The sequence below is a fragment of the Saccopteryx bilineata genome, chromosome 4, assembly GCF_036850765.1.
Source record: "Saccopteryx bilineata isolate mSacBil1 chromosome 4, mSacBil1_pri_phased_curated, whole genome shotgun sequence".
Taxonomy (NCBI): domain Eukaryota; kingdom Metazoa; phylum Chordata; class Mammalia; order Chiroptera; family Emballonuridae; genus Saccopteryx; species Saccopteryx bilineata.
The window spans coordinates 203,031,372-203,047,925 of record NC_089493.1 but is presented as its reverse complement, the minus strand read 5'-3'; the positions used below and the strand labels follow the sequence as shown (position 1 = coordinate 203,047,925).

Here is a 16,554-nt window from a genome sequence, read left to right as displayed (position 1 = left end):
CTTTTTTTAATATTAACTTATCCCTTCCTGGGATAGTGAGAACTTTTACAGGTAGACTTGAGTTGATACTTGCCCTAAAATAGTCCAGTATAACTAAGATTAATTTGAAAAATTTTAGCAATGTCTTTAGAAGAAATCTGCATTTTAGTTGGCTTAAATACTTTAATTCCTTAAGGTAATTTCTTTAGGTAACATGTTAACAAAATTTGCTTGTTGGAATAATGTTTTTATCATATCCATTGGTAAGAGCACTATTTTTTAAAGTTTTGTATAAATTAAGCACTAACTGAAGACTTAAATCAGTAGAAGTACTTAGTAAATGTTGAATAGATTAATGAGGTATCTATTCAGTCTGTATTAGTTTCCTGCCTTTATGGAGCTCACAGTCTAATGGAGGGAGGCAGTAATAGAAAACAGGTATGTTTCCATATGTTGATCATTTACTCAGTTGCCAGCTATCTGCTTACATACAGAACTAAACTACCTATGTTTGAGTGGTAGTGTTGCTTGAATAAATTACCCAATCTCCCTGTGCTTCAGAGTCCTCTTTTGTCAAATGAGTATAATAGTAGATGGTACTAATCTTGAGGACACCAACAATGGGGAACGAATATAGCACCAAAGAATCAATAATGCCAGATATATTTTTCAGCTACAGCCAAACCTGCCTCTGCATGTGGATAATTAAAATTATATAACATTTTAAAAAATTTAGGCTAGTTTTATAATATATTTTAAAATTAAAATTTTTTTACTATAGATTCTTTAAAATCACACTTAGATCATGTTTTACTTTGTGCAGTAATTACTTAAATTATCATTTAATGTTTCTACTGGAATGTAAGTTTGGTGAGGGCAGGGTCTCATTCATTCAGCCATAAAAAAATAAAATCTTAATATTTGCGATGGCATGGATGGATCTTGAGGGTATTATGCTAAGTGAAATAAGTGAGACAGAAAAAGACAAATTCCATATGATCTCACTTATATGTAGAATCTAAAACAAACAAACATATAAAACAGAAATACAGAGTACAAATTAAGGATTGCCAGATGGTAAAAAGGTTGAGGAATGAGTAAAAAAGGTGAAAGGAATTAAGAAAGATAATTTGGAGTTATACAAATAGTCACAGGTATGTAAAATACAAAATAGGGAATATTGTAATATATATGTGTGATGTCAGATGGGTATCAGACTTACTGGGGTTTCCACTTTGTAAGGCATATGAATTGTCTAAGCACTGTGTTGTGCACCTGAAACCTGTAATATTGTATAATATTGTATGGCAACTCTAATTTAAAAAGAAATGATGATGATAAGGTAACTACCATATGTTAATTGTGAAAAGGGAAAGAAATATTCGTAAACTAAAACATAATGTAAATAATGTAAATATTAATTTATAATTTCCATAAAGAAGTATATAGTTTGAAATATGTATGTTTAATAGTGGTTAGAATGATAAAAATTTTTGCTATTGTAGGGAGATAGATAAGAAACTATTCAGATAAAAAGAGTAACAGAACACAAGTAATACTATTTCCAATATAATATTAAAATAAACGTTTTAGTGTATGCCAGAGGAACCTCTAATATCCATAAGTTTCTAGAATGCCGCCCTGGCCAGATAGCTCAGCTGAGTAGAGCATTGTCCTGTTACGCAAATGTTGCCAGTTCAATCCCTGGTCAGGACACATACAGGAACAGATGTTCCTGTCTCTTTCCTGCTCTCTCCTTTCCTCTCTCTAGAATCAATAAAATAAATACTACAAAAAATAAAAAGCCAAACTAATACGTAAAGGCAATGTTGATTTTTTTTTTTTTTTTTTTTTGGCATTGGTAACATTTATAATATAATCACTTATTCATGACGTATTCTATAAGGTCAGGTGCTCTGGCAAGTTATATTGCATTCACTGGTAGTGCCATCAAAAACATAACTCAGACCAGTGATTAACCACTTAAGCATAATAACTCAATTTCAGAATCTGAGTTTGAGGATCTGCTTCCTGAAGCCACTCCTAATTCCTAGTACAAATTACTATATTGGTCAAGGCCATAGAAGACAGATTGACACATTTGAGTTGGACAATTGAGGATTTAATGAAGGAACTATTTATGAGGTATTAAGAGAAATCATCAAGGTATGATGTAGCATCCTGGGCTAACAGGCGAGGAACAGTGGGAAGCCAAATCTAGAATTTAAGTGAGGAGGTGTGTAAGCTGGGAACAGTTACCAGACCCTGCAGTAGAGAGCCAGTCACAAGAACTGAAACCAGTGGAGGCATGCAGCAATTCTAGGAAGGCCTGGCAGAAGAAATTCAGGGTGCTAAATATTCTTTCCTGCCCCTTGATCTCCTGCTGGTACTTCCTGTTGGCTAAGCACAACTGGAAGCCTGGTTGATGCAGTCCATGGAGGTCAGCCTCTAAAGGTAAAGAATTGGCCAGGAAAGGCAGAGTGAGTTCATGGGGCCAGTAGAAACAATCATAGCCCTACTCCTTATAGCTCTGAAGTTCATGCTGTTTTTATAGTAGTAACACCCTTCCTACAACTACTGCTAGTCCTTACTACTCACTTTTCTGGACACATCACTTAAGGAACTTTTTTTAGTTTGCTGTTTACTTTAGAATTGGAAAAATGTCTGAGGTCGCCGGTTCAAATCCCTGCACATGTCTGGTCAAGGCACATATGGGAGTGATGCTTCCTGCTCCTCCCTTTCTCTCTCTCTCTCTCTCTCTCTCTCTCTCTCTCTCTCCCCCCCCCCTCTCTCGCTCTGTCTCCTCTCTAAAAAATGAATAAATAAATAAAAAATAACCCCCCCCAAAAAAAGAATTGGAAAAATGTTATTTAGATTGTAGGTATTGAAATATCGCTATATAATTAGTATGAATCAAAGAATGGTATTTGAGAGCTACAATTAAAAGCAAAGACATTTGAGCATTATAGTGATACATAATCTAACTTTAGTTTGTTTTCCTGACTTAAAGAAGCAGAAATTATAAAGGGATATTATAAGCCAGGGGACTGTAATAGATGTTAGACATTAAAGTATACTCTTCTACTTAAGATGGGATGTTCACCTCCAAATTTTTTTTAATTGAGAGCTAGGGAGATGACGAGACAGACTCCCACATGGGCCCTGACCGGATCTACCCGGCACCCCCCATCTGGGGCTGATGTTCTCCTCATCTGGGGCAGCTGCTTTTTTTTGTTCAGCAAATGAGCTATTTTAGTGCCTGAGGAGTGGCCATGAAGCCATCCTCAGCGCCCGGGGGTCAACTTTGCTCAAATCATTCAAGCAATGGCTGTGAGAGGAGAAGAGGAGAGGGAGGTATAGAGAAGCAGTTGGTCGCTTCTCCTGTGTGCCTTGACCAGGAATTGAACCTGGAACTTCCACACACTGGACTGATGCTCTACTGCTGAGCCAACTGGCCAGGGCCCTCAAAATTTCAAAGTACATTCATAGTTGTAATTCTCACCTAGTCATTTAAGACATATAGATTGTTTTGCTAATTTAAATTTATATTTTACCAAGTATTATACTTTTGAATTGAATTACACATATTTAATATCAATAATCTCTTTTTCAGAAATAGTTGTTGCTGAAAGTGTGGTTGTTATTAAGAAATTACTGCAAATGCAACCTGCACAACATGGTGAAATTATCAGACATATGGCCAAACTTTTGGACAGTATCACAGTGAGTACCCATTAAGAGTTCTTCACAGAATTCAACTGAATTTTACTCCATAAATTATAGTTTTGTTAAAATAAATGATCTTAAAATATAATGGTTAAGAGAGCTGAGCTGTCTGGGTTAAATTCTAAGATACTACACTGTTGTGGAAATGAATAACAAATCTGTAAAAGGGGAAGAATACAATAAATGCTACAATGTTGGATTAGAACTGATCAGTGTGTTGTGTACTTAATGGTTTTTTTTTTTTTTTTTTTTTCATTTTTCTGAAGCTGGAAACAGGGAGAGACAGTCAGACAGACTCCTGCATGCGCCTGACCGGGATCCACCCGGCACGCCCACCAGGGGCGATGCTCTGCCCACCAGGGGGCGATGCTCTGCCCATCCTGGGTGTCGCCATGTTGCGACCAGAGCCACTCTAGCGCCTGAGGCAGAGGCCACAGAGCCATCCCCAGCGCCCGGGCCATCTTTGCTCCAGTGGAGCCTTGGCTGCGGGAGGGGAAGAGAGAGACAGAGAGGAAAGCGCGGCGGAGGGGTGGAGAAGCAAATGGGCGCTTCTCCTGTGTGCCCTGGCCGGGAATCGACCCCGGGTCCTCCGCACGCTAGGCCGACGCTCTACCGCTGAGCCAACCGGCCAGGGCCTTAATGGGTTTTTATATAGATATGTAGATGTGTGTGAGTGTATATATTACTGTGTATCCGCATATTAGTAGGTACACATATGAATGCATATATGAGTATACAAACATTGTGTCCCAAGGTTGTCCTTTCAGAAGATATACATGCAATAATTCCCCATACCAATGAGCACACATAGTGCCCAGATTGTATTTTATTTTAATTGAGTATAATTTCATACTGTAAAATTGAAGTGTATAATTCAGTGGTTTTTGGTAAATTTATAAGGTTATGCAGCCATCACCACCATGTAATTCCAGATCATTTGCATCATCCCTAAAAAAGAGTTTCATACCTCAGACTCCTGATCTTTTCTTTACGATAGCGCTTGAGAACCATCATTCTACTTTCTGTCTCTATGGATTTGCCTATTCTGGACATTTAATGTAAATGTAATCTGATAGTAAGTTGGCTTTTGTGTCTGGCTTCTTTCATTTAGCATATTTCCAAGGTTCATGAACATTGCAGAATGTAATACTGAGTTCCTTTTTATAGTACACATTGGTTTTAAATTCTATTCACTCAAAGGAACTGGAGCTCCTTAGAGCAGTGGTTCTCAACCTGTGGGTCGCGACCCCGGCGGGGGGTCGAATGACCAAAACACAGGGGTCCCCTAAAGCCATCGGAAAATATATTTGAGAACCTCTGCCTTAGAGAAATGGCTGATTTCAGAGCTATGTGCAAGGAAAAAACAGAATGATTATAGAACATCTTACTGGGCCAGAAAAGCAAGGAAGTTCCGCAGAAAGAGAGAGATGTCAGAAAGACCCAAGAGCCAGTCTGAAGGGGCTTCCAACTGGCCATTTTGAGCAACAAAATAAAGGATAGTGAAAAACAACCTATTAAAAAGGGCAAGAATCTAAACGCACACTGGATTAATGAAGGAATAAGGGAGAAAGGGAAACGTTTTTACAATGCAAAACAAATATAGAAGGAATCATGGAATTTGAATATCACCATTTTCTAGCTATCACATTGATAACTGTTTCAAGCAAGAAGCATTAAAAAGTGTTAAAAACTAGGCAGTAAAATTTGAGTTGTATTATTGGCAATAGGATATTTGCACAGTCTCAGAGTATGTCCTCATTAGATACTTCTTAATTACAATGGGTAGATTTAATGAATTTTGACTTTACAATGGAGAAACCTTGCAGACACTACCTGAAACAAATGAATACAGTTAATGTTGCCAGCAACAGGATCAAGTAGCTTCTGATAAGATACACTGAATAGAAGGAACTCAGCATCAAGTCTGTCAAATTCCTGCCAAAAGTGAATGACTTGAATCTGATCAGGAAGAAACATGAGACAAAACCAAACGAGCATGTTCTGCAGAAAAGCTGGCTTATACTCTTTTAAATACCATTATAAACTGGAAAGAGAAACTCAAGAATATTTTTAGAGTGAAAGAGATTAAAAGGATATGAGAACTCGATGCAACACATAATTTTGGATTTCTTTTTGTTATAAAGGATTTTATAGGGATAATTGGCAATATCAAAATCTGTAGATTAAATATTAGTGTTGATTTATTGTTTAATTTCCTGAGTTTTAAATAATTTTACTGTGGCTTATGTAAGAGCAGTCCTTTTTTTAGGAGGTTTACACTGAAGTATTTTGGGGTAAAAGGACGTATCTACAATTTTTATCAATTCAGGAGCCAAAATATGTATATTCATAGAGAAAAAGCTAGAGTAAATGCACTTACAGAATCTGAATGAAGAATAGTCAGAAATTCCTTTTTACTCTTCTTGCAAGTTTTTTATAAATCTGAAATTGTGTTTAAAAATTAAATTAGAAAATAAATGTTATCTTGGCTCTGCTATTTGCATGCCAGCTCCATGTCCTTACATGAGAATCTCTATGCTTCACTTTTCCCATCTGTACAATGGTGATAGTAGAAGTATCTATACTGTTGTAAGTATTGTATTAGTTAATGTATGTAAAGTTCTTAGAACATTGCCTAGGTCATAGTAGTACTGCGTATTAACTGTTACTATCTATGTCCTATTTAACCCTTTGAGTAGTATGAACATTGATGTACGTACGTCCTTGTGCCTCCTGACCATCCAGAGTATGATCATACAAAAATTTTTATTTTAAAAATATGTAAGGCAACATTAACAAAAAGGCAAATGTATGTTCTTCTTGTTTCCATAAATTGGTTATCAAACAAACATGATTTTAAGTTAATAAAACTATCACTGGAACTAATTTCATTTTTTGAAAAAAACTCACTCCCGAGGATCAGTGAACATGAAAAAAACATGATTTTGATTCTGAGTTTTTCTAAGGTTGCTATCTCTTTCTTATTAAATCCTGATAGTTTGCTCTCCATATATTTCTTTCTTTCTTCTTTTGTTTCTTTTTTTTTTTTTTAAGTGAGAGGAGGGGAGGCAGGGAGACAGACTCCCACATGTGCCCAACCGGGATCCACCCATCAAGCCCCTTAAGGGTGATGCTCTGCCCATCTGGGCCATTACTCAGCAACTGAGCTATCTTTAGTTCTGAGGCAAGACTGTGGAGTCATCTTCAGCGACTTGGGGCCAGCTCACTCAAACCAATCAAGCCATGGCTGCAGGAGAGGAAGAGAGAGGTAGGGGGAGGGGTCAAGAAGCAAATGTTCACTTATACTGTGTGCCCTGACCGGGAATTAAACTGGGACATCCACATGCCGAGCTGATACTCTACCACTGAGCTAACCAGCCAGGGCTTTTTTTTATAATTGAATTTATTGGGGTGACGTTGGTTAATAGCATTACATAGGTTTCAGTACCATTTCATAATACATCATCTGTACACTGCACTGCATATTCACCGTCCAGTCTCCATGTCTTTCTTAACCTTTTGTTAACATTTAATTTCACTACCACTTCTGTTTTTGAAACATTTTCTCTGTATGGCTTTTACCTGGTTTTCTTCAAACTCTTCTTTGTTGTACTTGTCTTTTACTATGCCTGTTCCTTGAATATTAAAGTCTGACACCTTTCAGAGAGGAATGTATCATTTCCTTCTTTAAAGATTGGGTAATCTACACGGTTAGCCTGTTCAGAGGAATCATATTTGTATAGTTAAGGGTAATGGATGGCAAGGTTTGAATCCTACCAGTTAGGACCTATTTTCAATGTCTCTGTTGGCAAAATTTTCTCTCCTGTGGGGTGTTACAAAGAAGACAGGGCAGTTAAACATTTATCTTAAAGTTGAGAATAAGACTGATAGTAGTCACTTAACATCTTAGCTTCCACAACTCTCTTATGAGAGAGTTCTTTGTCTTCATATTTACTCTTATTGCTAATTAATTATCAAAGTCAGGACTTCTTTTTTATTTTTATTTTTCGTATTTTCCCAAAGTTAGAAGCGGGAAGGCAGTCAGAGGAGACTCCCGCATGTACCCACCAGGGGGCGATGTTCTGCCCATCTGGGGCATTGCTCTGCTGCTGCTGGAGCCATTCTAGCGCCTGAGGTGGAGGCCGTGGAGCGCTGGCTGCTGGAGGGGAAGAGAGAAATAGGGAAGAAGGAGAGGAGGAAGGGTGGAGAAGCACAAGGGCGGTTCTATGTGCCCTGACCGGGAATTGAACCTGGGACTTCCACATGCCGGACCAACATTCTACCACTGAGCCAATCGGCCAGGGCCTTAAAGTCAGGACTTCTTATGAAGATTGCATATGAAGTGTAAGGCTTAAGAGAATGGATTTGAAAACCAGAAGGCTTGGGTTCAGATTTAGTCTCCACTTTTTACTAGCTTTATGAACTTAAGCAAGTTATTTATCTTCTGTGTTCCAAGTTTTTTCATCTGTAAAATGGGAACAGTAGTACTAATAACTTTACAGAACTATAGTGGGGATATATGAGTTCATGTATGTGAAACAGTGTTTAGTTTAAGCTGTTATTATGATCATGGCTATATTTAATGTTTTTTAAGAAGATAAACTTGATAAGATTTAAATTAGTAAGTGATTTTGTGGTTCCTTTTATATTTTATTTATTTAACAGAACTCCTGTAAACTGATCATGCTCAGTACTATTCTAAGCATCTTAAAAATAAAAATTATTAATTTTAATTACAACTCTGCAAGGTAGGTTCTATTTTTTTTTTTTTTTTTTTTTTACAGGGACAGAGAGAGAATCAGATAGGGACAGACAGACGGGAACGGAGAGAGATGAGAAGCATCAATCATTAGTTTTTCATTGCGACACCATAGTTGTTCATTGATTGCTTTCTCATATGTGCCTTGACCGCAGGCCTTCAGCAGACTGAGTAACCCCTTGCTTGAGCCAGTGACCTTGGGTCCAAGCTAGTGAGCTTTTTTGCTCAAGCCAGATGAGCCCATGCTCAAGCTGGCTATCCTGGGGTCTCGAACCTGGGTCTTCCGCATCCCAGTCGGATGCTCTATCCACTGCACCACCCTCTGGTCAGGCCAGGTAGGTTCTATTAGAATTCCCATTTTACTTAAGAGAAATTTGACACAGTCCGAAGTTGAGCAGCTTGCTTAAGGTCACATAGCTGGTAGGTTTGCTTTCATAACCAGTACATTATACTGTCTTTCTTCCATTTCCAGTCTATCTCTTACTCTCTCTCTCTCTCTTTTTTCTTTTTTTTAAATTTACTATCCTAACTCAGTGACATGACCAGAATTTTATTATTATTGTTTCATTTTGCTTCTCAAAAATCATTAACAAATTGGGCATTAGATTGACATTGTTTATGTTTTTCCAAATATAGAACAGATATTTGACAGTATTTGTCAATGATCTAGTGATGGGAGATAAGAGGGTAAACCTTTTTCCTCAAGTTCATGGAGATGGACACCCAACATTCCTGTGTGCCAAGTATAAAATTTCAGTAGTACCTTTTTTTTTTTGGTATTTTTCTTAAGTTGGAAACGGGGGTGGGAGCTGGGGGGGACAACAATCAGACAGACTCCCGCATGTGCCCGACCGGGATCCACCCGGCATGCTCACCAGGGGGCGATGCTCTGCCCATCTGGGGCCTTTGCTCTTATTGCAACCAGAGTCATTCTAGTGCCTGAAGCAGAGGCCATGGAGCCATCCTCAGCGCCCAGGCAAACCCTGCTCCAATGGAGCCTCGGCTGAGGGAGGGGAAGAGAGAGACAGAGAAGAAGGAGAGGGGGAGGGGTAGAGAAGCAGATGGGCGCTTCTCCTGTGTGCCCTGGCCGGGAATCGAACCCGGGACTCCCGCACGCCAAGCTGACACTCTACCACTTAGCCAACCAGCCAGGGCTATCAGTAATACTTTTAGTTATTTTATCAACCTTAAATACTCCTACATATATTTAGATACCTTCTAGGGAAGAGGTATATCCTTCAGTAAGAACTACTTTTCGAACCAATAACTAATGAACCAAAGCAGGAAAAGACAAAGAACAGAGATACATACATAAGAACATTTTTTATTATATTGACTTTCTCTACAGTAGTTGTTGGAATATTAGCCAGTTAAGTATTTTCTTACAGGTCTGTATAGCAAAAAGCCTGAAGATAATCATTTGTGGAAAATAAAAATATGGTGGAAATTCCAAATTCTCGAAGGGTAAAAAGAGACAGAAATATAAAATAAATAATAAAGTTTTTAGCATAATAAAGGAAGATGGAAGGATAAAAATTAAATGTATTTTACCCTAACTATGTATGAATGGAGTGAATTTTCTCATAAAAAGATGGACTTTCCAATTGGAGTGAAAGCCAAAAGCTAGTTTCAGTTCATTTATAATTAAAATACTTTAAGCAAAATGGTGTGTTGAAAATAAGAAGGTAGGGAAAGAGATATTAAGTGAACATGAACAGGGAAGTGGGATTTAAAATTAATTAAAGGCATTTAACAAAATAAAAGGGAACATTATTAGGTGAGGAAAGGCCAATTTGCAAACAAACTAAGAAGCATAAACTTATATGCACACATGCAAAAATATGGCAACCAAATATATATGTAAAGAAAAGTCTATACAAAGTGCAAGGACAAATATAAATAGTTTTGGTGGGTGACTGTAATATAGTTCTCTCATACAAGATAGACAGACCTCTTTCTACCCCGGCCACCCTAATTCATAAAACCAGAGGTGAACAGAAGTGGGAAAAGGCCCCATCATTCATTAGCACAGGAGTAGGCAAGAGAATGGCCAAAACCTGCCCTGAAAAGACTGCTCTCCGGAAGCTGCAGGAGGCTGGAAGGAAGCCACTGCACAATGTGGCAGATGATCAGGGCCAAAGGAGTAAGCTTTCATTTGATTAATGGGTAAATTGGCTCATTGAAGTGAAATTTTTGTCTCAGTCTGGGAGCAGAACCAGTCTTCTTGCCTGGCTGGCTCTTTCTTTCCTTTTATAACAACACACTTATTTTGTCGGCCACGTGGCTGTGGTGAACTCTGGATTCAGACTTGGAGTTTCAGTCCCAGTTCCACCACTGACAAGCGGTGAAATATTGTGCATGTTTCTTTTTCTTTTTTTTTTTTTTTGTATTTTTCTGAAGCTGGAAACGGCAAGAGACAGTCAGACAGACTCCCGCATGCGCCTGACCGGGATCCACCCGGCACACCCACCAGAGGGCGATGCTCTGCCCCTCCGGGGCGTCGCTCTGCCGCAACCAGAGCCACTCTAGTGCCTGGGGCAGAGACCAAGGAGCCATCTCCAGCGCCCGGGCCATCTTTGCTCCAATGGAGCCTTGGCTGCGGGAGGGGAAGAGAGAGACAGAGAGGAAGGAGGGGGGGTGGAGAAGCAAATGGGCGCTTCTCCTATGTGCCCTGGCCGGGAATCGAACCCGGGTCCCCCGCACGCCAGGCCGACGCTCTACCGCCGAGCCAACCGGCCAGGGCCTTGTGCATGTTTCTTAACCGCTTTGTGCCTAGTTTCCTCATATATCAAATGAGGAAGATGATAGAGCCTACTTTCTAGGGCTTTTGTGATAATTGACTGAAAAAATGGGTGAAATATTTAAAAGCAGTTATAGACAAATGGTAAGAGCTCAATAAATAGCAGCTATGTAATTTTTAAAAAAAAGGGAACATAGATTTTATTGTATTCAAGACTTTCATTCTATTTGTTATTTAGTAAGTAGCATAGTTAAAAATATAAAAACTGAAATTTAAATTCTACTTTTAAAATGTATTCAAATTGAATATATTTATATCAGTAGTGCAGTCAGCTTATATATATTTTCTGATGTGAATATTTTATCCTTTTAAATATCATTCATTTGTAGTAAATACTGCTTTTGGAGCAAAGTTCTTCTGGAATAAAAGCATACGACCAGAGGGTTGTTCTAACAGGGTTTCACATAATGTTTAACAGGAGAAACAAGGATTTCATGTCATACAAGAACAGTTGAAAGATGCTATTCTGCAAAGATGTTACTCAGTGTTTCAGTACTGAGAAATCTAAAGTAACACATTCTATACTCCTTACCCAGTTGCTTCTCTGAGCGCCTGCCATTTTGCGAGTTAACATCGCTTGCCTTATGACCCCATCTTAATTCATATTTGAGTTTTAATGCATATTGGGTCCAAATGCATAATTTGGATCTGATTTGCTGTATGTATGCAATTTATTTTGATGTCTATTGCTTTTGCCTTTGCAAAATTTAAATATTATCAATGTTTTTGTAGGATTTACTTTACACTGTTGCACTGTGCAGTGTGCTGGTGTTGAAACACAATAACTTTATTATTATTACTATTATTATTTTTTTTATTTATGATTTTAATTTGTATTTACATAGATTCAAGTGTCCCACCAAATATATCTCCTCCCACCCCTTTATTCCCGCTCAGCCTCCCCTATACCTCTTCCCCCCAATGCTTTTCCCCCTTCCCTCCAGGATTTGCTGCCCTGTTCTCTATAATACCGTGTTATGTATATATAATTTGATTCATCTCTTTCCGTTCTCTGATCCCATCTTTTCTTCTACTTTCCCTCTTACCGCTTAATCTCAGGTTCCTTTGATCCTGCCTCTGCCTCTGTTCCATTGCTCAGTTCACATTGTTCATTGGATTCCTCAAATCAGTTAGGTCATATGGTATTTTTCTTTCTCTGCCTGGCTTATTTGACTTAGCATAATAGTTTCCAGGTCCATCCATGTTGTTACGAAAGGTAAGATTTCCTTCTTCCTCATGGCTGCATAGTATTCCATTGTGTATATGTACCACTAATTTTTAATCTACTCATCCACTGGTGGACACGTGGGCTGTTTCCAGATCTTGGCTATTGTAAACAATGCTGCAATAAACAAGGGCGTGCTTTCTTCTTTTGAATTGGTGATTTGGTATTCTTAGGATATATTCCTAAAAGTGGGAATCCTGGGTCAAAGGGCAATTCCATTTTTTATTTTTGAGGAATCTCCATACTGTTTTCCACGGTGGCTGCACCAGACTGCATTCCCACCAGCAGTGCAGGAGGGTTCCCTTTTCTCCACATCCTCGCCAGCACTTATTCTGTGTTGTTTTGTTGATGAGCGCCATTCTGACTGGTGTGAGGTGATATCTCATTGTGGTTTTAATTCACACTTCTCTAATGATTAGTGATGTTGAGCATTTTTGCATATGCCCATTGGCCATCTGTATGTCCTGTTTGGAGAAGTATCTGTTCATTTCTTTTGCCCAATTTTTTGATTGGATTCATTGTCTTCCTGGCATTGAGTTTTACAAGCTCTTTTTAAATTTTGGTTATCAGAATTTAAAGACTTATTGTCAAATATATTCTCCTAATGTGTGGGTTGTCTTTTTCTTTTGTTCATGGTGTCCTTTGCTGTGCAAAAGTTTTGTAGTTTCATATAATCCCATTTGTTCATCCTGTCTTTTATTTCACTTGCCTGTGGAGATAAATTGGCAAATATATTGCTACGAGAGATATTGGAGAGTTTGCTGCCTATGTTTTCTTCCAAGATGTTTATGATTTCACAATTTACATTTAAGGCTTTTATCCATTTTTGAGTTTACTTTTGTGAATGGTGTAAGTATGTTGGTGATCTAGTCATATTTTTGCAAGTACCTGTCCAATTTTCCCAACACCATTTATTTTTTTTATTATTTTTTGTTGTTGTTGTTGTTTTTTTCTTTCTGAAGCTGGAAACAGGGAGAGACAGTCAGACAGACTCCCGCATGCGCCCGACCGGTTTCCACCCAGCACGCCCACCATGGCGCGACGCTCTGCCCACCAGGGGGGCGATGCTCTGCCCATCCTGGGCGTCGCCATGTTGCGACCAGAGCCACTCTAGCGCCTGAGGCAGAGGCCACAGAGCCATCCCCAGCTCCTGGGCCATCTTTGCTCCAATGGAGCCTTGGCTGTGGGAGGGGAAGAGAGAGACAGAGAGGAAGGTGCGGCGGAGGGGTGGAGAAGCAAATGGGCGCTTCTCCTGTGTGCCCTGGCTGGGAATCGAACCTGGGTCCTCCGCACGCTAGGCCAACGCTCTACCGCTGAGCCAACCGGCCAGGGCCCCCAACACCATTTATTAAAGAGACTGTCTTTACTTTATTGTATGCTCTTACCTCCTTTTCAAATATCAATTGTCCATATAGCTGTGGGTTTATTTCTGGGTTCTCTGTTCTGTTCCATTGATCTGTATGCCTGTTCTTATGCCAGTACCAGGCTGTTTTGTGTACAATGGCCTTGTAGTGTAACTTGATACCAGGAAGTGTGATACCCACCACTTTATTTTTCTTTTTCAGGATTTCTGAGGCTATTCATGTTCTTTTTTGGTTCCATATTAATTTTTTGAATATTTGTTCTATATCTTTGAAGTATATCATTGATATTTTAATAGGAACTGCATTGAATTTATAGATTCCTTTGGGTAATATAGACATTTTAATGATGTTTATTCTTCCTAACCATGAGCACGGTATATGCTTTAACTTCTTTGTATCTTCCTTGATTTCCTTTATCAGTTTATAATTTTCCAAGTACAAGTCTTTAACTTCCTTGGTTAAATTTACTCTAGGTACTTTATTTTTTTTGTTGTAATAGTGAAGAGGATTGTTTTCTTTATTTCTCTTTCAGACAATTCATTGTTGGTGTATATAAATGCCAGTGATTTCTGAATATTGATATTATAACCTGCCACCTTGTTGAATTCATTTATCAGATCCAGTAGTTTTTTGACTGAGACATAAAAAGTACAGTATAATATCATAAGCAAATAATGATAGTTCTACTTCTTCTTTTCCAATTTGGATGCCTTTTATTCCTTCTTGTCTGATTGCTGTGGCTAGGACTTCCAGAACTATGTTGAATAAGAGTATTGAAAGGGGGCACCCCTACCTTGTTCCTGATCTTAAGGGTATTCCTTTTAATTTTTGCCCATTAATTATGATGTTGGCTGTGGGTTTGTCATAGATGGCCTTTTATCATGTTGAGATATGTTCCCTGTATTCCCACTTTATTAAGAGTTTTGATCATAAATGGGTACTGGATTTTATCAAATGCTTTTTCTGTGTCTATTATGTGATTTTTATCCTTTATGTGTTGAATCACATTGATTAAGTTGCAGATATTGTACCAGCCTTGTCTCCCTCAAAATAAATCCTACCTGATCATGATGTATGATTTTTTTCATCTATTGCTGGATCCAGTTTGCTAATATTTTGTTGAGAATTTTAGCAACTAAGTTCATCAGGGAAATTGGTCTATAGTTTTCTTTCTTTGTGTTGTCTTTGCCTGGTTTTGGAAAGAGAATTATACTCACCTCATAAAAGGAGTTTGGAAGTCTTTCCTTCTCTTGAATTTTTTGAAATAGCTTGGGAAGGATAGGAGTTAGTTCTTTTTTGAATATTTGGCAAAATTCGCTGGTTAAGCCATCTGGCCCAGGACTTTTTTTGTTTGGGAGTTTTTTTTTTTTTTTTTTTTTTTTTTTTTTTTTTCATTTTTCTGAAGCTGGAAACAGGGAGAGACAGTCAGACAGACTCCCGCATGCGCCCGACCGGGATCCACCCGGCACGCCCACCATGGGGCAATGCTCTGCCCATCCTGGGCGTCGCCATGTTGCGACCAGAGCCACTCTAGTGCCTGAGGCAGAGGCCACAGAGCCATCCCCAGCGCCCGGGCCATCTTTGCTCCAATGGAGCCTTGGCTGCGGGAGGGGAAGAGAGAGACAGAGAGGAAAGCTCGGCGGAGGGGTGGAGAAGCAAATGGGCGCTTCTCCTGTGTGCCCTGGCCGGGAATCGAACCCGGGTCCTCCGCACGCTAGGCCGACGCTCCACCGCTGAGCCAACCGGCCAGGGCCTGTTTGGGAGTTTTTTGATAACTGTTTTAATCTCATTTGATGAAATCGGTCTGTTTAGGTTTTCTGAATCTTCTATATTGATTTTTGAAAGATTATATGTTTCAAGGAAGTTGTCCATTTCACCTACGTTGTCTAATTTTATGGCATACAGTTCTTCATAGTATTTTCTTACAATTCTTTGTATTTCTGCTGTGTCAGTTGTTACTTCTCCACTCTCATTTTAAATTTTATTTATTTGAGTCGTCTCTCATTTTTTCTTGGTAAGTCTGGTTAAAGGTTCATTGGTTTTTTTGTTTTTTTTTTACCTTTTCAAAGAACCAGCTCTTGGTTTCATTGATTGTCTGTATTTTTTTTTTAGCCGCTATGTCATTTATTTTCTCTCTGATCTTTATTATTTCCTTTCGTCTACTTCCTCTGGATTTTACTTGCTGTTTTTTTGTTTTGTTTATGTTTGTTTTGTTTTGTTTTCCAGAGACAGAGGAAGAATCAGAGAGAAGGATAGATAGGGAAAGACAGGATCGCAGAGAGATGAGAAGCATCAATCATCAGTTTTTTGTTGTTCATCAGAACTTAGTTGTTCATTGATTGCTTTCTCATATGTGCCTTGACTGTGGACCTTCAGCAGAGCAAGCAACCCCTTGCTCAAGCCAGCGACCATGGGTCCAATCTGGTGAGCTTTGCTCAAACCAGAGGAGCCTGCACTCAAACTGGCGACCTTGGGGTCTCGAACCTGGGTCCTCTGCATCCCAGTCCGATGCTCTATTCACTGCGCCACTGCCCGTTCAGGCTTGCTGTTCTTTTTCTTGTTCTTTTAGATGCAGGGTTAAATGGTTTATTTGAGCTTTTCTAGCTTCTTAACATATGCCTTGTGGTGCTATGAACTTTCCTGTCAAGACTGCTTTTGCTGTGTCACATAAATTTTGAGTTGTTCTATGTTTGTTTTCATT

The 16,554-nt window shown here is 38.9% G+C and overlaps 1 protein-coding gene across 3 annotated transcripts in view; it reads left to right on the top strand.

Annotated features, from left to right (window-relative positions):
- Nucleotides 1-16,554, top strand: part of AP3B1 (adaptor related protein complex 3 subunit beta 1) — a 318,239-nt gene that overhangs the window by 134,833 nt on the left and 166,852 nt on the right. For all 3 annotated transcript variants that reach the window (XM_066273625.1, XM_066273623.1, XM_066273626.1), the window contains one exon: nucleotides 3,593-3,702. In XM_066273625.1, coding sequence (XP_066129722.1) covers nucleotides 3,593-3,702 — 110 coding nt within the window. The remainder of the gene's footprint in view (nucleotides 1-3,592; nucleotides 3,703-16,554) is intronic.